The 19,953-nt window shown below is 47.3% G+C and overlaps 1 protein-coding gene across 1 annotated transcript in view; it reads right to left on the bottom strand.

Moving 5' to 3' along the window:
- CCDC60 (coiled-coil domain containing 60) overlaps nucleotides 1–19,953 on the bottom strand; it is a 121,551-nt gene that overhangs the window by 53,328 nt on the left and 48,270 nt on the right. The window contains exon 2 of the mRNA XM_045200835.2: nucleotides 11,330–11,409. Within this exon, the coding sequence (XP_045056770.2) occupies nucleotides 11,330–11,409 (80 nt within the window). The remainder of the gene's footprint in view (nucleotides 1–11,329; nucleotides 11,410–19,953) is intronic.

Raw genomic sequence — 19,953 nt, 5'->3', positions numbered from 1 at the left:
CACCCCCCCCAGTATGAAGCCCCCCAAAACCCTCTCCCTACAAGTTTCTCGGTGAGAAAACAACCAGAAAGCCACTTTGGTTAGACACCAGGGCAGCTTCCCTCAGACTGGGCACGGACAGGGCGTTCTGGAGCCCCTAACAGTAACTGCCCACATGCAGGTACCTGATTATCTGGGGGTGGGGTGGGGCAGGGAGGTCATCTAATCAAACCCTATGGGTTTTGAGAGCTATAGTGATGAGGGTCAGTGAGATGTCAGTGAAGAATGGCCAGTATGGTCTCGGAAGACCTGTTCTCTGCAGTGACACCTTGTGGCAGGAGGAAGCAATGGCAGTGGAGGAGAGAGCTCCAACTTTCTCCTCTGGGTATGGAAGGCAAGCAATGAACCTTCTGCTAATTAGACAGTTAAAGGGGAAGTGAAGCTCCTAGAAGGAGATACTAGTATTCTTGTGAATAATTCATGGGATGACTCATTCAGGTAACGTTTTCTAGGTGTGACTTGAATTTATAGCCTTGTTCATGTTACAAAAGAAATGGTCCGCATGCTGTAGCTGCTCAGAGGTGAGATTGTGGGTATGCAGGAAGGAAGGAGGTTGGTTCAGCATGTACCCAGCCTTTTCTCTTCCCGTTGAGTCAAGCTGTTGACTCCACCTTCAACAAAAGCAATAGTAATAAGGAAAACACTAATGCCAAGAGCCAACAGTTACTGCGACAACTCCATTCCAGGTACTGACTAATGTTATCTTAAAAGCAACATGGAAAAGTATCTTGTTCTTTGTCTTTCAAGGCCAAGCACAGACTATAGCACCCTAAGCTTCTTAGCTGTAGACTCTCCAGCATCTGATTTTCCAACTACATACAGATAAGACAACTCAGATGATAAGAAAATCTCACCCGAAGGGTGGCATGGTCCAGCAGCTGGGGTGAGGTATAAACACCAGCCATCAGGACCGGCTGTTCTGGCTGTATTTGTGTGTTTAACACTTCTGTAGTCCACGTGCCCGACAGATGCACCTTAACTCATTTAGTTCCCACAGCCACCCAGTATGGTGCATTTTATCACTATCCTCGTTTTACGGAGGAGGGCAACGAGACGCAGAGAGATGAGGTAACTCGCCTGTCTCTGCACAGCTTGCTCCTGGTGGGGCCAGGGTTCAGGCTGGTTCTCATGGCTATGATCTGTCACACTCCCTGTCGGTACACTAGAGCAGGTGAGCGGTGGGGGGCTGGGAGACTGGTTTTCAAGATGATGCTTGTTCTTAGGTACTTTTGGAATGGAAGCCTGAAGATGCTAACACCTGTTGAGATACAGTTACAAGCATTGATGCTGGAGTAACAGTGTTTAAACCGCCTGCCATTGGATTGCCGTTACTGCCTGGTATCAGATTACCAGATGGTATATGCAGAATGGTTTTTTGGTAAAAAAGAAAAGGAAAGAAAGAAAGAGAGAAAGGAAGGAAGGAAGGAAGAAAGAAAAGACATGTGTATATAGAAAAACACTGAAAGTTGATGTGCCAAAATATGAATAAGGATTATTCCTGGGTGATGTAATTGTGTGTGGTTCTCTATTACTTATTTTAATCTACTTATCTGTGTTTTCTAGTTTTTCAAGATTGTCTTATTGTGTATTTTTTAAAAGTTCTTTAAGGGATAGGGCTTGTTTGGTAGTTTGGAAACTGAGCATATGCAAACTCTGTGAGCCAACAATTGCACTTTTGGGTATATTCCCACGAGAAGGACATACATATGTTCATCAAACAAACAAACAAAACAACAACAAAACACGTGCAAGAACGTCCATAGCAGCTCCATTCGTCACAGCCCCAAACTGGAAATAACCCGAGTGCCCGTCGGTACTGGCACGGACATGCTGCGCTGTCTGCACACAGTGGAAATTATCCAGCAGCTGAACAAGCCTGCACTGTACGGAACGGAACAGTGTGGGCCGCTCTCAGCAACACAGCGGGAGTGAAGCTAACTGTACATTGTCATGCACGTAGAGTTCAGAACAGGACAAACTAACCCGAGTCCCGGAAATCAGGGCAGTGACTTTCTTTGGGGTGGGGTAGTGACCAGAAGGGGACTCCAGGAGGTTTTCTGGGGGCCTCGGTCATGTTCCCTTTCTTGACGTGGGTGTGGGTTACGTGGATGTGTTCGTTTTGTGAAAGTCTGTTGAGCTTTGTGCTTAAAGATTTCTGTGCTTTCCTGTGTTATGTTATATTTCAATAAAACGTTCAAAAAAATTACAGGGCTTAATGCATGCAGCATCTACACTAAGTGGTGGATTAGTGCTTTATCGTCCAGCCTGGGGTTGCATCCATTAGAGTAATGGCTTGTTGAACAATCCTAATAGGAAGAGATTTAAAATTAATATGGAAATCCAGTACTCAGAGCTGCATTTGCACAACCTCCACTTATGAACTTGACCCCCCTACCCCTAATCCTATTTGCTCCAGCTGTGCCTAAGACATAGCCTTCCAAGGTTCAGGATCTGGGATCAGGCATGACATGCTGGCTATATAGCCCCACAGTTGGGGACAGGGAGAAATCCAGGAGGTCGCACTCGTATTAGTAAAGTTGTACAGTCCCCTGGGGCACAGGAATGATGTGATACACACGGCCACCATTTGCTGAGCACTCACCACGGGTCAGACACTGTTCTAAGTGCTTTCCGTGTATTAACTCATTTGATCCCCACGACAGCCCTGTGAGAAGGAGAAAGTGTTTTTGTAATCTCCACTTTGGGGGTCAGAGAAATTAGGTAGGTCGTTCATCACTCTGTGGCTTGTAAGTGGTGGAGCTGGGATTTGAACCCAAGCAGCCTGGCCCAAGGCCTGCGTGGGCTCATGGGATAGAAGCCAGGCCTGTGCTTGCTGTTCTGAGCTAGTTCCTTCCTGGCCCAGCCCGCTGATCTTTTCAAGGATGCATCTAGTCACCTTCCCTCTTCTTCCCTCAGCCGGGTGCCTAGAAGATGCCAGAGGGATCCTGAAGCGAGCATGTATTAATTCATTCAGTGAATATTTATTGATCACCCAGTATGGTATAGCCCGTGCCAAAGATGAAGGAACGGAGGTCTAGAGAAGTGAATGGATTTGCTCCATGGCCACCCAGCTAATAACTGGTAGAGTTGGGACTTGAACGCACAGCTGACTCCAAAGCCAGTGAGTTTTCCACCGTGCTACAGGAGTCCTCCGAGCCTGGCTGTAAGACTGAGCTTGCCACCTGTCACCTGGGAAAGAATTTCAGAAAGCAGAGTTTTGTGTAACCCCCTACATGACAAAAGGCTCAAGGGTTCAAGATATTTTGATGCTTAAATTTGAGTACATGATCTTCTATCAGTTAAATTCTTTATTTATGTGGGGTCCTCTGAGGCAGCCCTAGCCACCAGGAAAGGAACTAAAATGATATTTGCCTTCGGTGGAGAGTGATGCAAGGAAAGCAGAGCAGAGAAGAAAACGTGCCCTAGAACTACAGTTAACTAGAGGTGTCAACGACACAGGAAGGCACCAGAAACAGAAAAAAATAGGCAGGGCACCCAGGTTACATTCAAGATGATAAAAATGCAATTAACTTGAGCCAAGTTCCCCCAGCCCTCAGCGGAGACCTGCCCTTTGGGTGTGTGGCTGTGTTTATTAGCTCTGGGCTAAGGACACGTGGTCAAGCGTTTGCCTTTATTAATGCCGGCCTGCTGGCTACAGGGTATGGGGGTGATGTGACGTGGGGGTGACCTTAGTCTTCTTTGAATGATTTATAAAGTGCAGTTCAGAAGCCTTCACTCTGCCTGCATCCAAGGTATTGACCGGTATATAAACCCACGATCTTAAACCATTCTGGGGACTTGAGGCAAGTCTTACGTCTAGGGGAGGGGCAGTGGGGAGCATCAGGCGTGAACTTCTGAGTGAGGAAGTGCTGGGTTACAGGCTACAGTTGCGGAGGTCCTGGCTGTTGAATGATGAAATGTAGAAGCTACTGAGAACAGTTGATAAATGTCTGAGGCCAAGAACCATTTTCCCAGCTATTTAAATTCGCTAATTAAAATCAGCCTCATTCATAAGGGGACTTGGGTTAGGTCTGTTTCTCCTGCTGGTCTCTTATACTTCCGTCCTCAGTTTGAATTACTGTATTTTGCCATGTGTAATGCGCATGTTTTTGCCCAAATTTTAGAGGGAACAATAAGGATGCATATTATACCTGGGTGTAGTGATTACACACCTTGGTTATGATTATCCTGTGTCTAATGCACAAAAACCACGAGTGCACATTGCATAACAGCAAAATGCAGCAATAAGGTGCTATTGTAGACACCAAAGTCTTCTTGTGAGTCTTCTAATTTAGAGATGACAAATAAATTATACCCCATGTAACAACTCTAGTCAACAGTGGCTGCCCGGAGGGCTGGGGTTAGAGAAGTGTTGAGACCCAGTCTGGGTTCCAATGGAGAGAGTGCTGTGATCCGTTAGTGATGTCTGTTTTGGGCACAGGCTAGAGGAGTGTGGGTGCATGTCCACCTATCGTTCTGGACTTGGCTTTTAACAAATTACCAGTTTCATCTCTTTTGTTTCAGAAAAGTTGGGAGAATCCCAGTCTACCCACTAGGTCAGACGGAAACCGTATCTCAAAGTGATTGTCCCTTATGAAACCCCATTAACTCGTAAGGCACCCCAAGGAATAGGGTGAGATGATAAAAGTGCCCTGTTTCCTCTTGGTTTCTCTATCTTTGTGAGCTAAGAAGTCATTTTAGTCAGGCTCCTTCCCTGGGAAACCAGTTCAGCCAAGAGGGGTTTCTTGTAAGAGGACATGTGAGGGTGACGGAGGTTATGACAAATCTCCTCGGGACCCAACATCAGGAACTCATAAGGAGGAGCTGGAGATTTTCTCCGGAAGGCAGCTTCAGAAACCCTCCGCGGCAGGAGTTTGAAAGCCTTCAAGTCGGGTATTACTCAAGGACTTTCTTCTCTTGTGCTTGCTCTGTTCTCCCCTAACTTCCCATTGGGATTCTTCCCTGTCTTTCCTCTATTGATAGCATCTGATCGATCACCCTTAGCCATTTTACCCTGACACCTTCGGCTTCCACACAGCCCTCCCCTTCTCACAGCTTTGCAACTTCTACTCTCGCTGCTATCTGCCCAATTCTCGACGTCGTTCTTACTTTACATTCCCAAGAGCGACTTTGACAGGTTATCTTTGTGATGCTAGCTCATGTCTCAAAGGCCTGCTGAGATTGGCTCTCTGACTGTGGGGGAGTGAAAACTGACCCAGAATCTCTACCCTGTGGCTGGATCCATGACTCACTTTGACCACAAGACTATGGTGGACGTGAGGTTTTGTCAGATCCTAGCCTAGCACTCAAGAGATCTCACACACTTCCACTGTCGGAATCCTGCCACCCTGAGAACAAGCCCTAGCCAAGCTGCTGGAGAATGAGAGACCACGTTGATTTGGCGAAGGCTGCCCTAGACCCGCCTTTGGCCGTCTGTCCTCCAAACATAGGAGGGAGCCCAACCAAGACCAACAAAGTCACCTACCCAACCCTCTGCTGATTACGAATGCTCAAGGGAGCCCACCTGAGACCAGAGAACCTCCCAACTGAACTGTAGACTCATGATCAGTAAAACAGGCTTATTTTAAGTCACTGAGTTTTTGAGGTGATTTGTAACGAGGCAATAACTAACTGGTACAATGACTTGAAGCAAATCTCTGAACTTCTCTGAGTCTCAGTTTTCTCTTCTGAAAAATGGGTCCACAAGATCTTCCCTGCCTCCCTCAGGAAAGACTTTGTAAATGTTATGCAAATGTAAGCACGAGCAAATATTTATTGAGTGCCTACTTTATGACGCCGAGGGTTCGCAGGACAGACTGACTCTGTTGTAGGGCAGCCCTCTCCTTCCGGCCACTGGCCATTCACCAACAAACCAGAGTGGACAGCTCTGCTTGACTGGCAGTGTAGGAGGGAGAGATCAGGAGGCTCCCCTCAAAGGCCTGATGGAGAGAGCACGGGACCAACCATCTCATCAACCGATTTATCCCACAGGCTTATGTATAAACCGTCTCCCTCACTCACTTCCCCTGTACAGGCTTTCCCTGTTATTGTTAACTGCTACGTTCTTGGGATGGACAAAAGAATTAATTCATCTCAAGGACCATGGCAGTAGACATGGTGTAATCTAGGCCACGACAGATTTTACATCCTAGGGAGGGAGACAGAGATGAAAACCTGTCATCACCGCATGCTGGTCCTGCCTCTTCCCTCACCTCCCACATCCAACCCATTAGCTAGTCCTGCGGCTGCAAATAAATCCTGAATCTGTCCACTTCTGCCCAAGTCACTGCTGTTTGCCTGACCCAAGCAATTGTCAGCTCTTCCCATATCCTTCCATGGAAAGAGACATTGTTGTCTCTCATTCACAGCTGGTTTCCACGCAGCAGGTGGAATGTTCTTTTTAGAAAACCACATTCGATCCTTCTCTTGTTCAGACCCCTCCACGGGGCTCTCGTTGCACTCACACTGAACCCCGAACTTTTCACCACACCCACATGGCCCCGGGCTTTGTGTGACCTGGCCCTTGTCCACCTCTCTTATTTCACATGTCGGTTCTCTCACCCTCTCTCACTCGGCTCCAGCCACACCAGCCTTCTCTGTTTCTCCATTTCCATCTTGTTTCAGCTTTGGCGCCCATCCACCTGTTGTCCTCTGAACTATTCTCTCCACCCATACCATCCCCCGCCAGGGTTCTTTCTCGCCATCCAGGTATGGGGTCGCCGGTACCCTTTACAGAATGGCCTCCTCCACCCACTCTGACTAAAGTAGCTGAGATCTCCCCGTCACATGCTATAACATCACCCTGTGTTATATTCTTCATCATCTATAGCTGACATCCCCCCAAATCCTCTCTGTCTCTTGCTAGCGTGTTTGTTGTCTTTGCTGGATTTTAACACATCGTTGTCTGTCATTCTCAGGAATCTTGTCTGTTTTGTTCACTGCTGTGTTTTCAGTACATACAAGGATGCCTGGTGTACCCTGGTGATACCTGAGACTCCATTACTGTTTGTTGAAGAAAATGAATGAACACAGACAACTAAGGAGGAACCAAAAAATGCCTAACTCCATACAAAGGAAACAGCTTCTTCCTTTGCCAAAATCCACCCTGTTATTTCTAATTGCCTTGCTTCAACTGTCTACCAAAGGCAGCCAGAAAGCAAAGTCTCAGACCTCACAAACACTTGCATAATCTGTACCCTGCCGCGGTTTGCTTACTGTTTATTTGCAATTGCCCGTACGTAACTAAACATTACCAAGGGTAAACTATGGCTTCGGGTTCAACTTTTCAGTTTTTTAGCTGCAGAGGTGTTTATTTTCCTTAAAACACTTCCAATAAAAACCACCAGCAATGACGGAGGAAGGTACGTTATTGGTTTCCCACAATACCCCCCCCCCCCCCCCCCCGCCCCCCGCGCCGCCCCGGGGAGGGGGGGGGTCAAAGAACTGGGCATGCGCAGAAGCGGCTTCGTCAACTCCGGGGAGGAGTTGGGCAAGTAAGGGCTCAGCGTGCTGCTTAGCGCCGCCGAACATCTGGTGGAACAGGCGAAGGGGAAAGCAGTTAGAATTTTATTCTTTTTAGCATCGTGTTAAATTGGCCATGAAACCAGGGATGGTGCGATTGAATTATAAGAGGGCTGAAATATTAAATAAAAGTCTAGTAGGTAGTCAAGGTGTTTGGCCAAGTTCTAATAGAAGGTGAGGCAGATTTGAAAAACATTAAGTGGAAAAGACATGTTCTTTGCCAAGAATTTGGCTCATTTAAAACTGGGAGAGGGGGCCGTGATGTTTGCATCCCTATCAAGAGGTGATTCCCCCCCCAACACTCCCCCCCCCCGCCCCGGGAAAACAGGGTGTTTCTTTTTGAAGGGAAATAGATGGGTCCTATGTCAGCGGGATTCAGCAGAGTGGCCAAGTGGAACATTTTATTGTTGTTTCTTGTTTACTTGCTTGTGGCTTTTATGTTTGGCCTTTTCCACGTTCTCCGTCATGTCCAGGCCTTGGACAGACTAACCTGATGGAGGAGGATGTTAAATACGAGCTAGTTTCAGAGCCAGGGTCAGTGCATCTGTCCAGAGAGATGGACTCAGCTCATCAGCTCAAGGATGGCAGAAAAACCACCATCTTTGTCACCATTTAACCAAGACCCTCTCTCACACTGGGTTAGTGGGAAGTTCAGCATTGGTCATTTTTTGGCGGGGGGCATGTCCCCTAGGATGAAGCCATGTTTGGGGTGGGGAGGGAGACAGGTAAGCCTTGTTTTGTGGTGTTTGCTGATTTCCGTGACATAAATATTCCTTCCGTGGCTGATTTTGAGCTGCCAATATGATGCCAGTGAATGTGGAGCTGGGAAGAGGTTTGTGGTAACCTCACTGATACTATTCCCACCAGAAAGATACTTTGAGCAGCAATGACCTCAAGGGCAAAGGTCACAACAGTAAAATGTATAAAATCATTAGAAAGAGCCCTGGCTGGCGTGGCTCAGTGGATTGAGCACCCGCCTGCGAACCAAAGGGTCGCTGGCTCGATTCCCAGTCAGGGCACATGCCTGGACTGTGAGCCAGGTCCCCAGTTAGGGGGAGCATGAGAAGCAACCACACGTTGATATTTCTCTCCCTCTCTTTCTCCATCCTTTCCCTTCTGTCTAAAAATAAATAAAATCTTAAAAAAAACCATTAGGAAGAGATGAGTTTTGAGTTTTTATTATCTTTGTTTTAATATCACATATTTCATTGTAAGTTTATATAATTTACTTTTTTAACAATAGCTTTGTTTCATAATTGACTTGCAAATTTCCTGAAAATTTAGCACTAGGTTCTTGTTACAAGCTGGCTCACCTCGGGCTGGGTTGAGTGTGACTTGGTATCTGGGACTTAACACAGATAAAAGCATCTATTGGTACCTCTCCTTATCAGCTCTAGTCTACTATAGAGAGTATTGTGGACACTCAGTTCCTAGGCTTTCGAGAGTCTGGGATGTATTCGTAGCTGGGAATCTGGGTTGGAATCATCTACTTCAAGGATGATGATATCCAGCTACTTAGAACCGACCTGGTTGTAAGGGTTGTGTACGGCCCGTGTCCGTTCTGACTGATCGATGCCCCGGACGTTCAGATGGTTCTGTATTTTGACCCTCACTCTGATCCAGTTTCCTTCTGCACCGCGCTTTCTGAAGCCTGGACTGTCCTCCTCCAGGCACAGCGGTGGAGCCAAGTACAAATCCTGTCGGGAGGCTCATCTTCAGCCATGCGCTCCTCTGTTTGCTGCCTAGCGCAGATGCGGCCCCCACTCACATACCTGCTGGCTTCCTGACCCTGCTTCTGCCTGCCCTTGGGGCGTTCCCAAGGCATCAGCCTCCAAAGCCCTCCAGCCTGCTTTCGAACACTGAAGGGACAGTATGTCCACGACTAACAGAAGAGTCCGTGTCGGGTCCCAGCTCTCCATTCTGACAGCCAAGTAGTTGTCGTGTCGCCCCCGAGCCTGGCTTCGTGTGAGACTCTGAGACTGAGGTCCGTCGGCCCCTCTCGAGCTGGAAACATTCTCCGCAGTCTCACTTCATCCTTGATTATTGTATTAGTGCCTTCAGGCTGTCGTAAAATACCGCAGGTGAGTGGCTTCAGCAACACCCATAGTTTTCGCAGTTCTGCAGGCTGGAAGCCCAAGGTCAAGGTGCCAGTAGGGTGGATTTCTCTTGAGGCTTCTCGCCTTGACTTGCAAAGGGCACCTTCTCACTATGTCCTTGTGTGACTTTTTCACTGTGTATTTATATTCCTGGTGTCTCTTCATCTTATAAGGACACCGGTCCTGTTGGATTAGGGCCCTAATGTTTTAACTTTAATTACCTCTTCAATGGTCCTACCTTCACATACAGTCACACTGGGGGTTTGGTCTTCCGTACATGAATTTTAAAAGGGACACGATCCCATTCATAATGACTACCGAGCACTTGAAATCTGTTTGGCCCAAATGGATATGTGCTTTAAGGGTAAAATATACTCTGGATTTTTCACCATCGTTTTCCATCACTTTTCATCGTGTATTCAAAACAGGATATAAAGTCTCTCATGGTTACTTTTAAATGTTGATTACATGCTGAATGATAGTACCTTGGGTATATTGGGTTAAGTAAAATATATTATTAGAATGACCTCCACCAGTGTCTTTTACTTTTCTGGTGTGGCTACTCAAAATTTTTAAATGCCATCATGGGTTTGCATTGTTTTCTGCTGGACAGTGGGTGTCCAAACACCCGCCAAGGGCTGACACGGCTGTTCCTCCTATGGTCAGTGGGGAGGTATCATTCTCTGGGGCCCTGTCTTGACCCCTCCCCTTGGCCCTTTCACCTCTTTCCTTCTCCCCACCTTCTCTGCCCACACCTCCCCGGGCTCAGTCATCCAGTTCCGTTGTGTTGTACTGCTGGACAGGCCCCAGGCGGGGACGTGGGTGGAATATGTCACTGTGATTGTCTCCGTGGTCTGGCGCCGCCAGGGAGACGCCGAAGGTCAACAGACCTTCCGTGCTGCTGTAATACCGCCGGGAGCACGTCCTTGTGCGTTTTGTGCTGAGAGTCTGTATTTCTTCCTCTCCCTGGAGTTACTTTGCCCAAGGAATCATTTATAATCCCAGCTTGGATCATTCCAGCTCCCAGGAAGGAGTTGCGGGGGAGGAAAACAAATCCCATCTTACCCCATAGGGATGAATCAACCACGGTCCTCAAGCTGAATTTGCTCACACTATCACAGAGGAAGGAATTGGTGTGCTGGGGAGGGATATGAACAGCACTGTGTTCAAGGGCATACCAGGGTCACTTCATATACGTCATTTTACCCAGGACTTCTAACAACCTCATACCACATTCATTTTACAGGTGAGGAAACAGAGACTCAAGGAGGTTTAATAACTCCTCCAGGGGCAGCAGCTGGCAGGTTGCAGGGCCAGTATTTGAGACCAAGCCTATCTGACTCTTGGCTGCCATTCTGTAGGCCTCGAGTGAAAAGAAAAGATATTTCTGGAGCATATGGGAACTCTCTTGAGTTGGACTTATGTCCAGGAAGGAGAGCAGAGCGAATTCTAGGCAGGGACTGGCATGTGCCGGAGTGGGGAATATAAGATACAGGTACAAGACATGAATCTTTGCAGGGTTACCCTCTTGTATGTCTTCTGGTTAATGCTCAGGGTTGGCGGCGAGGTGGGGGGGGGGGCACTGGGACTGGGTAAGGACTTGCAGGTGCCACCCCATAGCCTGACCACCCCGTCAGGCTGTCTATGGGTCATTCCATGCTGGGCTCACCCACCGGCTTCGTCTAAGGTCTTTTTTGAGGTTTATTATTTCCTTCTCCATGTACTTGATGCTCCTGATCGGCTTCTCCAGGACCTGTTGGGAAGCCAAGAAGTGAAAGGAAGAAGTGTCAGTACAACTGCTACCAGTGCAGCCGCGCTGCAGGAGGCCCACCTGTTCCTCTGAGATGTCTGATCAGGTGGGATGGGTCTTGGGCAGCACAGAGTCCTTTTCTACACCCACGAGGGGCCGTGTGAGAAATAGAAAGGGCTTCAGAGAACGAAAGACCCAAGGTCTGGTCCTGGTTCTGTCTGGTGACCAGCTGTGTGACCTGGGACAAATTACTCAACCTCTCTGGGCCTCGTTTCATTGGCAGAAATGGGGCCTAATTCTTACCTTGTTGTGACAATTAAATGAACTGCTGTCAAAATTCCTGACTCATAGCAAGCACTTATAAAATAGAGGCTTCTATTATCAGTATTATATTTAAAGTAAAGCAAAGCATTAAATGTTAATCATCCTTGCTGGTGGCACAGGCAGCTAACTTGGAGGCCCCAAGCTCCTCAGTGAGAAGATGCAAATATACTTTCCTCCCCCTTGCTGCCCCCACCCCTCGGGCAGGATTTTATGAGTGAATTTTCCAGGTAATTGTTTATGTGTTTTGCCTTTCCTTTTCCTCTACTCATTTGCCTTGACTGGCCATAGGGGAAACCTCCCAAGACTTAAACTCATTACCCAGAAGTTGATAACAGGCCACCACGAAGAAGAGAGTTAAATTAGCTGTATTTTAATATACAAATCACTTTTCTCAGCTACCAGTTCGGCGAAACAATAGCAAAACTATTATCCGAACGATCCTGCCCTGAAATTAATTTCTGCAATGTTAAGGTTTTTAAAAATTAATAAATAAAAGGAAATACCAAGACATCACGGGGGAACGCGTGCTTCCAGATGAAGCTGGTGGGAGAATACTGCGTGCCGACCTTTCTAAAGGGCAGTCCCTCAGTGCCCTGCAGGTGTTGTCACGCGTGCCCGCCCTTGGGCCTAACAGTTCTGCTGTTGTCAAGCCCCCTGTGGGAATAGCCCTGCGTGGGCCCCCGGGTTCACCCGCCGATTGCTCCCCAGGGCGCTGCTGCTCGTAAGCGCAAACTCTTGGAAGCCGCCGATGCATCTTAAATAATCGCGCTGTGTCTAAGCGATAGAATGCTGTGCAGCAATTAAAGATAATGATGTAAGTGCACTTATTGTTATAAACGGAGATGTTTGCGTTTTCGAGCGGGAAGACGTGTCACAAAGGAATAGGTGTCACGTGGTCCTGTTTGTGGTTTTTTGAAAAATGATCGACGTGGATGCATACATATCAAAAGATACGGAAAGCTAATTCCACCTCCCCCCCCCCCCCATGCAGTGATTCTCTCTGGGGGATGGGAGTTTTGGCAAGTTTTTTTTTTTTTCTTTGCTTATGTGAATTTCCTATTACTTTGCAATGAGTATGAATCAACTAAACAACAGACAAAGAGAAAAGATTTCTTAAAAGAAGTGTCCAGGTGGAGGTCGATGCAGGCTGACTGCGAGTATGCTATTGCGGGTGTCGGTGTTATGTTACCCTAAAGATCAGAGGGTGAGGACAGGCCAGGCACTCGCTGACAGAGGTCATAGCGGGGCCACATGGGAGGAGGTGTGGCGTCTTCCTGCAGCACCGTCACTCACTGTCTCTGACGATGGAAGTGGGGCCCGTGGTGCCTGCTTCTCTGGGCCTTTGAAGTGAAAGGTGAGGAGCGTAGCCGTATGAAAGTTGAATGATGTTTGTGCCAGGGTGGTGGGCTGGAACTTGGAGTCTGCAGTGGAGGGAATGGGCTGTCTGATTCTCGCTCATTTCCCTCCTGGTTCATCCAGTGTTGGACTCGGCAGCTCAGATTAAGGGCGGAGAGTCCATGGCAGTCCCCCGGAGTACTTGTAATTGTAGCTTCTTCCCAGCCACTGAAGTGTGTAAGGATGCAAGAAAAGTATCTGGGGTAGCCTTGCATAAGCTCAGCGAGATACGAAACAAGGAAAGCATTTGTAGACTTTCTCCCTTCGGCTGTTATTAGAAATGACATAGGTAATATATCTTGCTCATCTCAATATACCTAGGTGTTTCAACTTGAACCCGTGGCTGAAAACAGTTGGCAAACTTATCAGTTTTCATCCTGAGGGATGGATGAAATGGGTGGGGAGACAGACCTCCGAGGAGGCACGAAGGTATCTCCAGGAGTTCTTTTAAAAAGTTCTGTGCAATAGACATTTGCTTTTCTCACCCCCATTATCCCTTCATCCTCTCTCTTGACACCAGCACCAGGGGGTACCACGGGGTCCTGAATGGCTGAAACCAAACAGCAGAGCCCATCCCTCATCACAGTGATTGGTCTGGGGGTGGTCATGTGACCCCGTTTGAGCTAATAACATGCAAGCAGGCGTTTGCCAGGAGCCTCTAGGCAGCACGACCCCTAGCTCTGTTCAGGAACCTCACTGACCGTGGTCAGAGGAGCAGACACCCACGGGAGCTCTGGCAGCCGGTTCGTGACCATGAGGGGAGCCGTCCTGCAGCTGCAAAAGCTGTGGGCAAACACACAGGGGAATCGAAGGAAAAGCTGTCCCCGGGGCCTTGTCTGCTGGTCGAGCTTCTCCTGCACCTGGACTTTTCATGAGATTTCCTTTCTTATTTAAACCGGTGGGAATGGTTTTTCTGTTTCTTGCAACCACAAGATCTCTCTCTGAAATATCTCCCCCGGTGTGCCAAGGCAGCCGACAGATCAAGAATTATTTTAACCAGTCCTCGTTCCCCTGCGCTTGTCCTCTTGGGACATCACGATCAGAGGACCCTATGCTGGAAAGCCAAGAGATGGGCCATGTTGAGATCTAACGCGTGGTCAGGTTGCCTCTCTTTCTCATCCTGCTCTCTTTTTTTAAAAAGCGCCCGATTAACTCTTTCCTTCAGGACCAACGTGACTTTCTTAAAAGATATTGTGAATTAAACATATTTGTGAACAAAGAAAAAACAAACGCACTCAAATTTCCCTACCGAGTAATTTGAAAACCGTGATCAAACCCTGCTTGATGTCATAGCTGTGTACCCATCACTTGAAATATGTCTCAAGTTTCACCCTCTCCATGAAGAAACCACAACGCTGCCCCCATTTCAAGCATTTCCCCCTCAAATCCCATCTCATGTTAGTGGCCTGTGCACCGGGAATTCCCACCATTGGCAGAGAGCGAATTTGCATGGATTGGAATCGGTGCTGAACAATATGTCGCAGCGAAGCCAAATTGTCTCCTCGACTTGACACTGAACTTTCGCAGGACAAGAGCCTCCCCACCAGCCCTGCAATTACGCCAGCAATTTCAGTGGAGTCTCGGGAAACCATTTTCATCACGGCCATTGTTTAATTACAATTATAGGAAGCCGGCGGTAATCATTGGCTTTGAGGGACGGAGTGCTGCTGGTCAGGGCATTGGCAGACAGCATTTGCTGGTAACACGTTTAAAATTTACGGAGCGTCCAAGAAGCACGTTCTCTACAACCTTGCTGGATGGCAATTTCACCGTATGTATGACAGGTCTGAAAAATACATTTGCTTTTACCCCAGCAATTCCACTTCTATCCAAGGAAATTATACAGCGAGGATGAAAAGACATCCGTGAGGCTGTCTATAACAGCCAAGTGAATAATAGTGAAAACCATCTAAATGTTCAGCAATAGGCATTGGGGTGGGGGGTGAACCACGGTCCACCCAGACAGTGGCGTACGATGTGTTTGAATTCGGTGCTCCTGTTTAATGTCGTATCGATGTATACTTACTGATGTGGAAAGGAATATAGTTTCAGGTGAATAATGCATGTTATAAAGTATAAAGAACTTAGATCATAGAGAATTTTAAGATTTATATTTATGAAAATATATAGAAATCTCTAAAGCTTTGTATAACCTGGTCCAAATTATGTTTTTTAAATTGATTTTATAAAGAGAGGAAGGGGGAGAGAAAGAGAGAGAGAGAGCGACGCCGATTTGTTGTTGTATTTATTTATGCGTTTGCACTCATTGGTTAAGTCTTGTAGGTGCCCTGCCAGGGGATCAAACCCGCAACTTTGGCATATTGGGATGATGCTCTAAGCAAGTGAGCTATAGGCCAGGGCCAAATTATGTTTTAAAGTATTGATATATGGCAAGGTATGTGTATAATTATAAACCAAGCTAGAAGTAAAGAAAACAAACTGTCAATACCGATATTATCTCAGGGTGTTTGAATTATACATAAATAATTTTTAATTTGAGTTATCTTTCTTCCTAATTTAAAAATAATTTGAGGATATTACTTCCGTAATAAAATAATAGTGTCTTTCATGTTTATAAAGCAATTCTGACTAATTCTACCAATAGAAGCGACATGTAATTTTTCATTGCCGTTTTAAATTGAGTAACGTAAATGTCTGGAATGAAGTAAGTTAATAGTTTACTTTAATGCACTGCATCATGCAGGGTCTAGTCAGGAAACCAGAGCTTATGCAGTGGTTCGGTACAAGAATTTACCATAGGGATGCAGTTCCAGAGGTGTTGGAAGAGCTGAAAAGGTCTGTAAGAGATGGCAAGACAAACCAGAAATGAGCAAAGAAGGAAGGTTCTGCCACCTCCCTGGAAGCCAGCTGGCGAGGGCGCCTGGGAAATGCGGTTTACAAGGACCAGCCCCCGCTGTGGGGTGCAGGAAATGGAAATGAAGTCAAAAAACAAATGATTGTGGTTACAGCTTATGCAAATACTTTGGCTCTGGGTGCTGACCAGCTACTTTTGGACTACCAAGCTGGTTGACAGTTTTGCAGATGGTAACTTTGTACATTCCTTACCTTTTGCTCCTAAGCCTGAGGTTCCCAGAATTTTCCATGGCTTAGAGGCATACCCAGAATTCTTTTTCCCTCCCTGCCTCCTGCCCTGCGTCAAATTCATTAATGAAACCCACGTGTCTAGGGAATCCAGAACCCTCCCACTTCCGCCAGTATCTTTCCCGGGGAAGAACTGTATTCTGCAGGTCTCTGTGGACCACGTCCTCCGGGAACATGTGTCCTGGGTCTCACAGCCTTTAGGTCCTTATTCCTGATGAATCAACCTGGTGCTAAATATTTCCTTCCTCCTGGCACTGTTAATGGGTCTCCCTACCCAGGCAACACATTTGCAATTCAACTCTACACGTAAGATTGTATTCCAGTTATGAAACGAACTAATGGACATGGTAGAAAACCAGGAAAAGAGAAAAAATTAGGAGAAAATAAAAGCCAAGTATAACCCCATCACCATCTCCACGGATGTCCTTTGTCTTACTTTCTGTGACTACTCCCAGCCAGGTTCCATCAAAGTCACCGTAGTACACTTGACTTTAATTTTCTGTCCTTGCTTCCCTCGGGCAAGCCATGGGCCCCAAGGGCCTTCCGGTTTTCCAGTGCTTTGCAAAGCATGGGGGATGCGTCCTTTTTTTTTTTTTGTCTGTTTATTTCCAGGAAAACAAAGTCAAATCTCTGCCCAGTCAAACCTTTTCCTACAGCGTGTGTTCTTTCTCCAACTGATCTGTAAGTGGGTCTCTGAGAGCAGGACTCTGAGAAGTGCCACCTGATGTTCTGTGATGTGTCAGGGTCAAAGCCGGCACCGTATACGTGTGTGGGGACAGGGAGGGCGCAGACTCACAGTGAAGACTTGGGTGGGGATGACTTTTTTTGGGGGGGCAAGTATACTCACTTTTCATATTCATGTGCTGGGACTGTTTAAATAGTGGCATCTGGAAGCGATTTGGTTTAATGCGGCAGCCGAGAAGTGGGAGGCAGCAGGCATAATGGAAAGAGCTTTGTTGTCTGAAAGACTCAGGTGGGAGTTCTGGCTCTGTCACTTAGGTGTTGAGCGATCTCGGGCAAGTTACCTGCCTTCCCTGAGTCTGGTTCCCCGTCTGTGAAATGGAGCTAAGGCTGTGTACCAACATTATTTATTGTTCATCTGCGTGCCACACACGATCCTAAGTGTGTCCTTATTTGAAATGCACAGTTCCATGTAGACCTTGCTGTATTATTCTTCCTGTTTTACAGAGGAGCGACCCGAGGCTTCAAAAGGTTAAAATGACATGCAATTAAGAGGCTTAGCCTGGATCTAAACTCAAGTTCTAGTGACATGAAAGCTTGTGTTCTTAATTGTACCTCATTCTCTGCCCCCCTTCTTGCAAATAAGGGATAGCAGTTGCTAGCTATCAATATGAAGATATTACCTCCAAAGCTTGCCTGCTGAATTTTGTCAGATTTTGTCATAAACATTTTTATACGACAGAAAATCAGAATGATTTGTCGAAGGTCATGGCCTGAAAGCCGATCTTTTAAATATCTGTTGTTCTCGTGTCTTTTATGAAAGAATGTTCCAAACCCATCTTTGCTGTTTCTTATAATATGATCTGCTTCCTTAGAATCAGATTAAGATGGAAATGAATTCCTGCTAAATGTACTTGGGCTGATACAGACATCAGGGGAACAGCTGGGAGGTTCTGGCAAGTGGTGAGGGGGGAGGGAGAACATTGGAAAGAGAAAACTGAGGAGCAAGCAGTCAGATTCACAAATCCCAGGCTCATTATGGAGAAGCCATAAAGATGGAGATGGAGAGTGGGTAGGGTCCACAGCAGGAATCCGCACGCGAGCCCACAGATCTTTGCTTGTCCACCGATACTGAGGCTTTTGTTGGTTTTATGGTGGTTATGGGCATTTTCCTCCGGGGAGAGTGAAGGGTTTTTTCGGTCATAAGGATGTAAGGCAGGTCCCTGCCGATGGACGGATAACCTGGAACTGGGGGTCTCTTTCACCTGCAGACCCTTTAAGCTGAAATGTGATGATGTGTGCTGTTGAATTCTTTAAAGAATCTCTTCATTGAAGGCAGGGTGTGTCCTTTAGAAAGTACTTTGATTCAACCCCCTGGTTCCTTTTTAAGTCATCTTCCTCCTGTGGACCCAGGAGAAAAGAGGTTTGGGATTGGTGGGGAGGGGTGGGGGGAACGCAGAGTCATCCTGAGGGGTAGTGGTGAGTCCTCTGCTGAGAAACTAAGGGCAGAATAAGTGGCAGACGTCCTCTGGGGGAGAGGAGGGCGACATGACCCCCCCAAGAAGAAAGCCGCTTTTCTCCAGTGCCTAGCACTGTGTCTGACCCCGAGTTCCGTTTGTCATTGCTGAGTGAATGGACAGGTGACGGCATCACAGTCTTCAGGGTTTGACTCTGCAGATTAATGATTAATTACAAATGGAATGCATTATGTGCTTAATAATGGCGAGGTCTGGTGGACACCACCTGAGCCAGGTGAGCACACTGAGCTTCGCCCAGGATCGGGACAGAGGTATCGGGTGCCCCTGGAGGGAAGCAGGTGGGAGGACACAGCAACACCTGCCCTGTCTTCCTGCCCAAAACGCCTGGTCTGGATCTGATCATGAGGGAGCAATTCAAAAAGTAAAAGTGAGGGTCATTCTGCAACATGGATGCCCCGGACTCTTAGAAAATGTCAACTCCTGTGTCAGTTGGGGCCTCTGGGAAGCAGGCACTGAGACAGGAGTACAAGGGGCTAATTGGGGGTAAGCCTGTGAGGGAGAGAAGAGGGAGAGACTCCGACATGATGGGGATCTGACAAAATCTCAGCCAAAGACCACCTGCTGGAGGCATGCGAGATGGCCGGAGCTGGTTGACCGGGGTTGCAAGGCGGAACCCGGCCTCAGCATTGAAGCCACAGTGGGTCCTGCAAGCTCCCACAGCTGGAGGCTCTCAGCTCCCCGCACTCCTTGTGGCTGAACGTCAAGTGCTTTCTTGGACAGAGGTCCAGGGGACACACTGCTCTTGCTTCCACGGTGTTACGAATGAGGAATAAAGGCAGAGGACCTGTCCCTTTAGGAAACAAGGGGCCGTGAGGAGGAGATGCAATGTACGACCCCCTGAATGGATGCTGGGCTGAAAAGAGGAAGCTAGAGGGGGCATTCCTGGGACAAGTGGGGAAATTCGTGTCTGACCTGAGTATTAGCGAATAGCATTAGATTATGTGAAATTTCTGTGTTAATTGTATTGTTGTTATAAAGGAGACGGCCATAGCTAACACGCGCTGACATATTTAGGTGTGAAGTGTCTGCAACGGACTGTCAAAGGTCTCAGTTAAAAAAATCACACACACACATGTGCACACATATACATGCATGCATACATGTGTGAAATGCCATGGCAACATGTGAAAGCAACACATGGCAAGATGATAACAGTGAATTTAGATTAAAGTTATATGATTGTCCATCGACTATTCCTGTGACTTACCTGTAGATTTGGGATCTTTTATAATATAAAGTTGGGGAAAAAGGGGTAAAGTGACTACAGCTCACTCTCAAGTTTTCCTCTGCTGCAGTGAGTTCCCTCGGGTTACCCTCGGTGTCAGCCAAGCAGGAGAGCCTCACAGGGGGAGGGGGGCTTTGGGAATAAGGGTGGGGTCTGGGCTTCTGCTGACATTCAGAGTGGGAGCTTGGATGAAGGTGGGAAATAAAGGGAGCACCCAGGCCCCTGAAGCTGGAGAAATTGGGGGCCGTCAGAGCATACAAGTCACCACCTGTAATGTAGGTT

The sequence above is a fragment of the Desmodus rotundus genome, chromosome 7 (assembly GCF_022682495.2).
Source record: "Desmodus rotundus isolate HL8 chromosome 7, HLdesRot8A.1, whole genome shotgun sequence".
Classification (NCBI taxonomy): Eukaryota; Metazoa; Chordata; class Mammalia; order Chiroptera; family Phyllostomidae; genus Desmodus; species Desmodus rotundus.
This window is presented reverse-complemented; position numbering and strand designations above follow the sequence as displayed.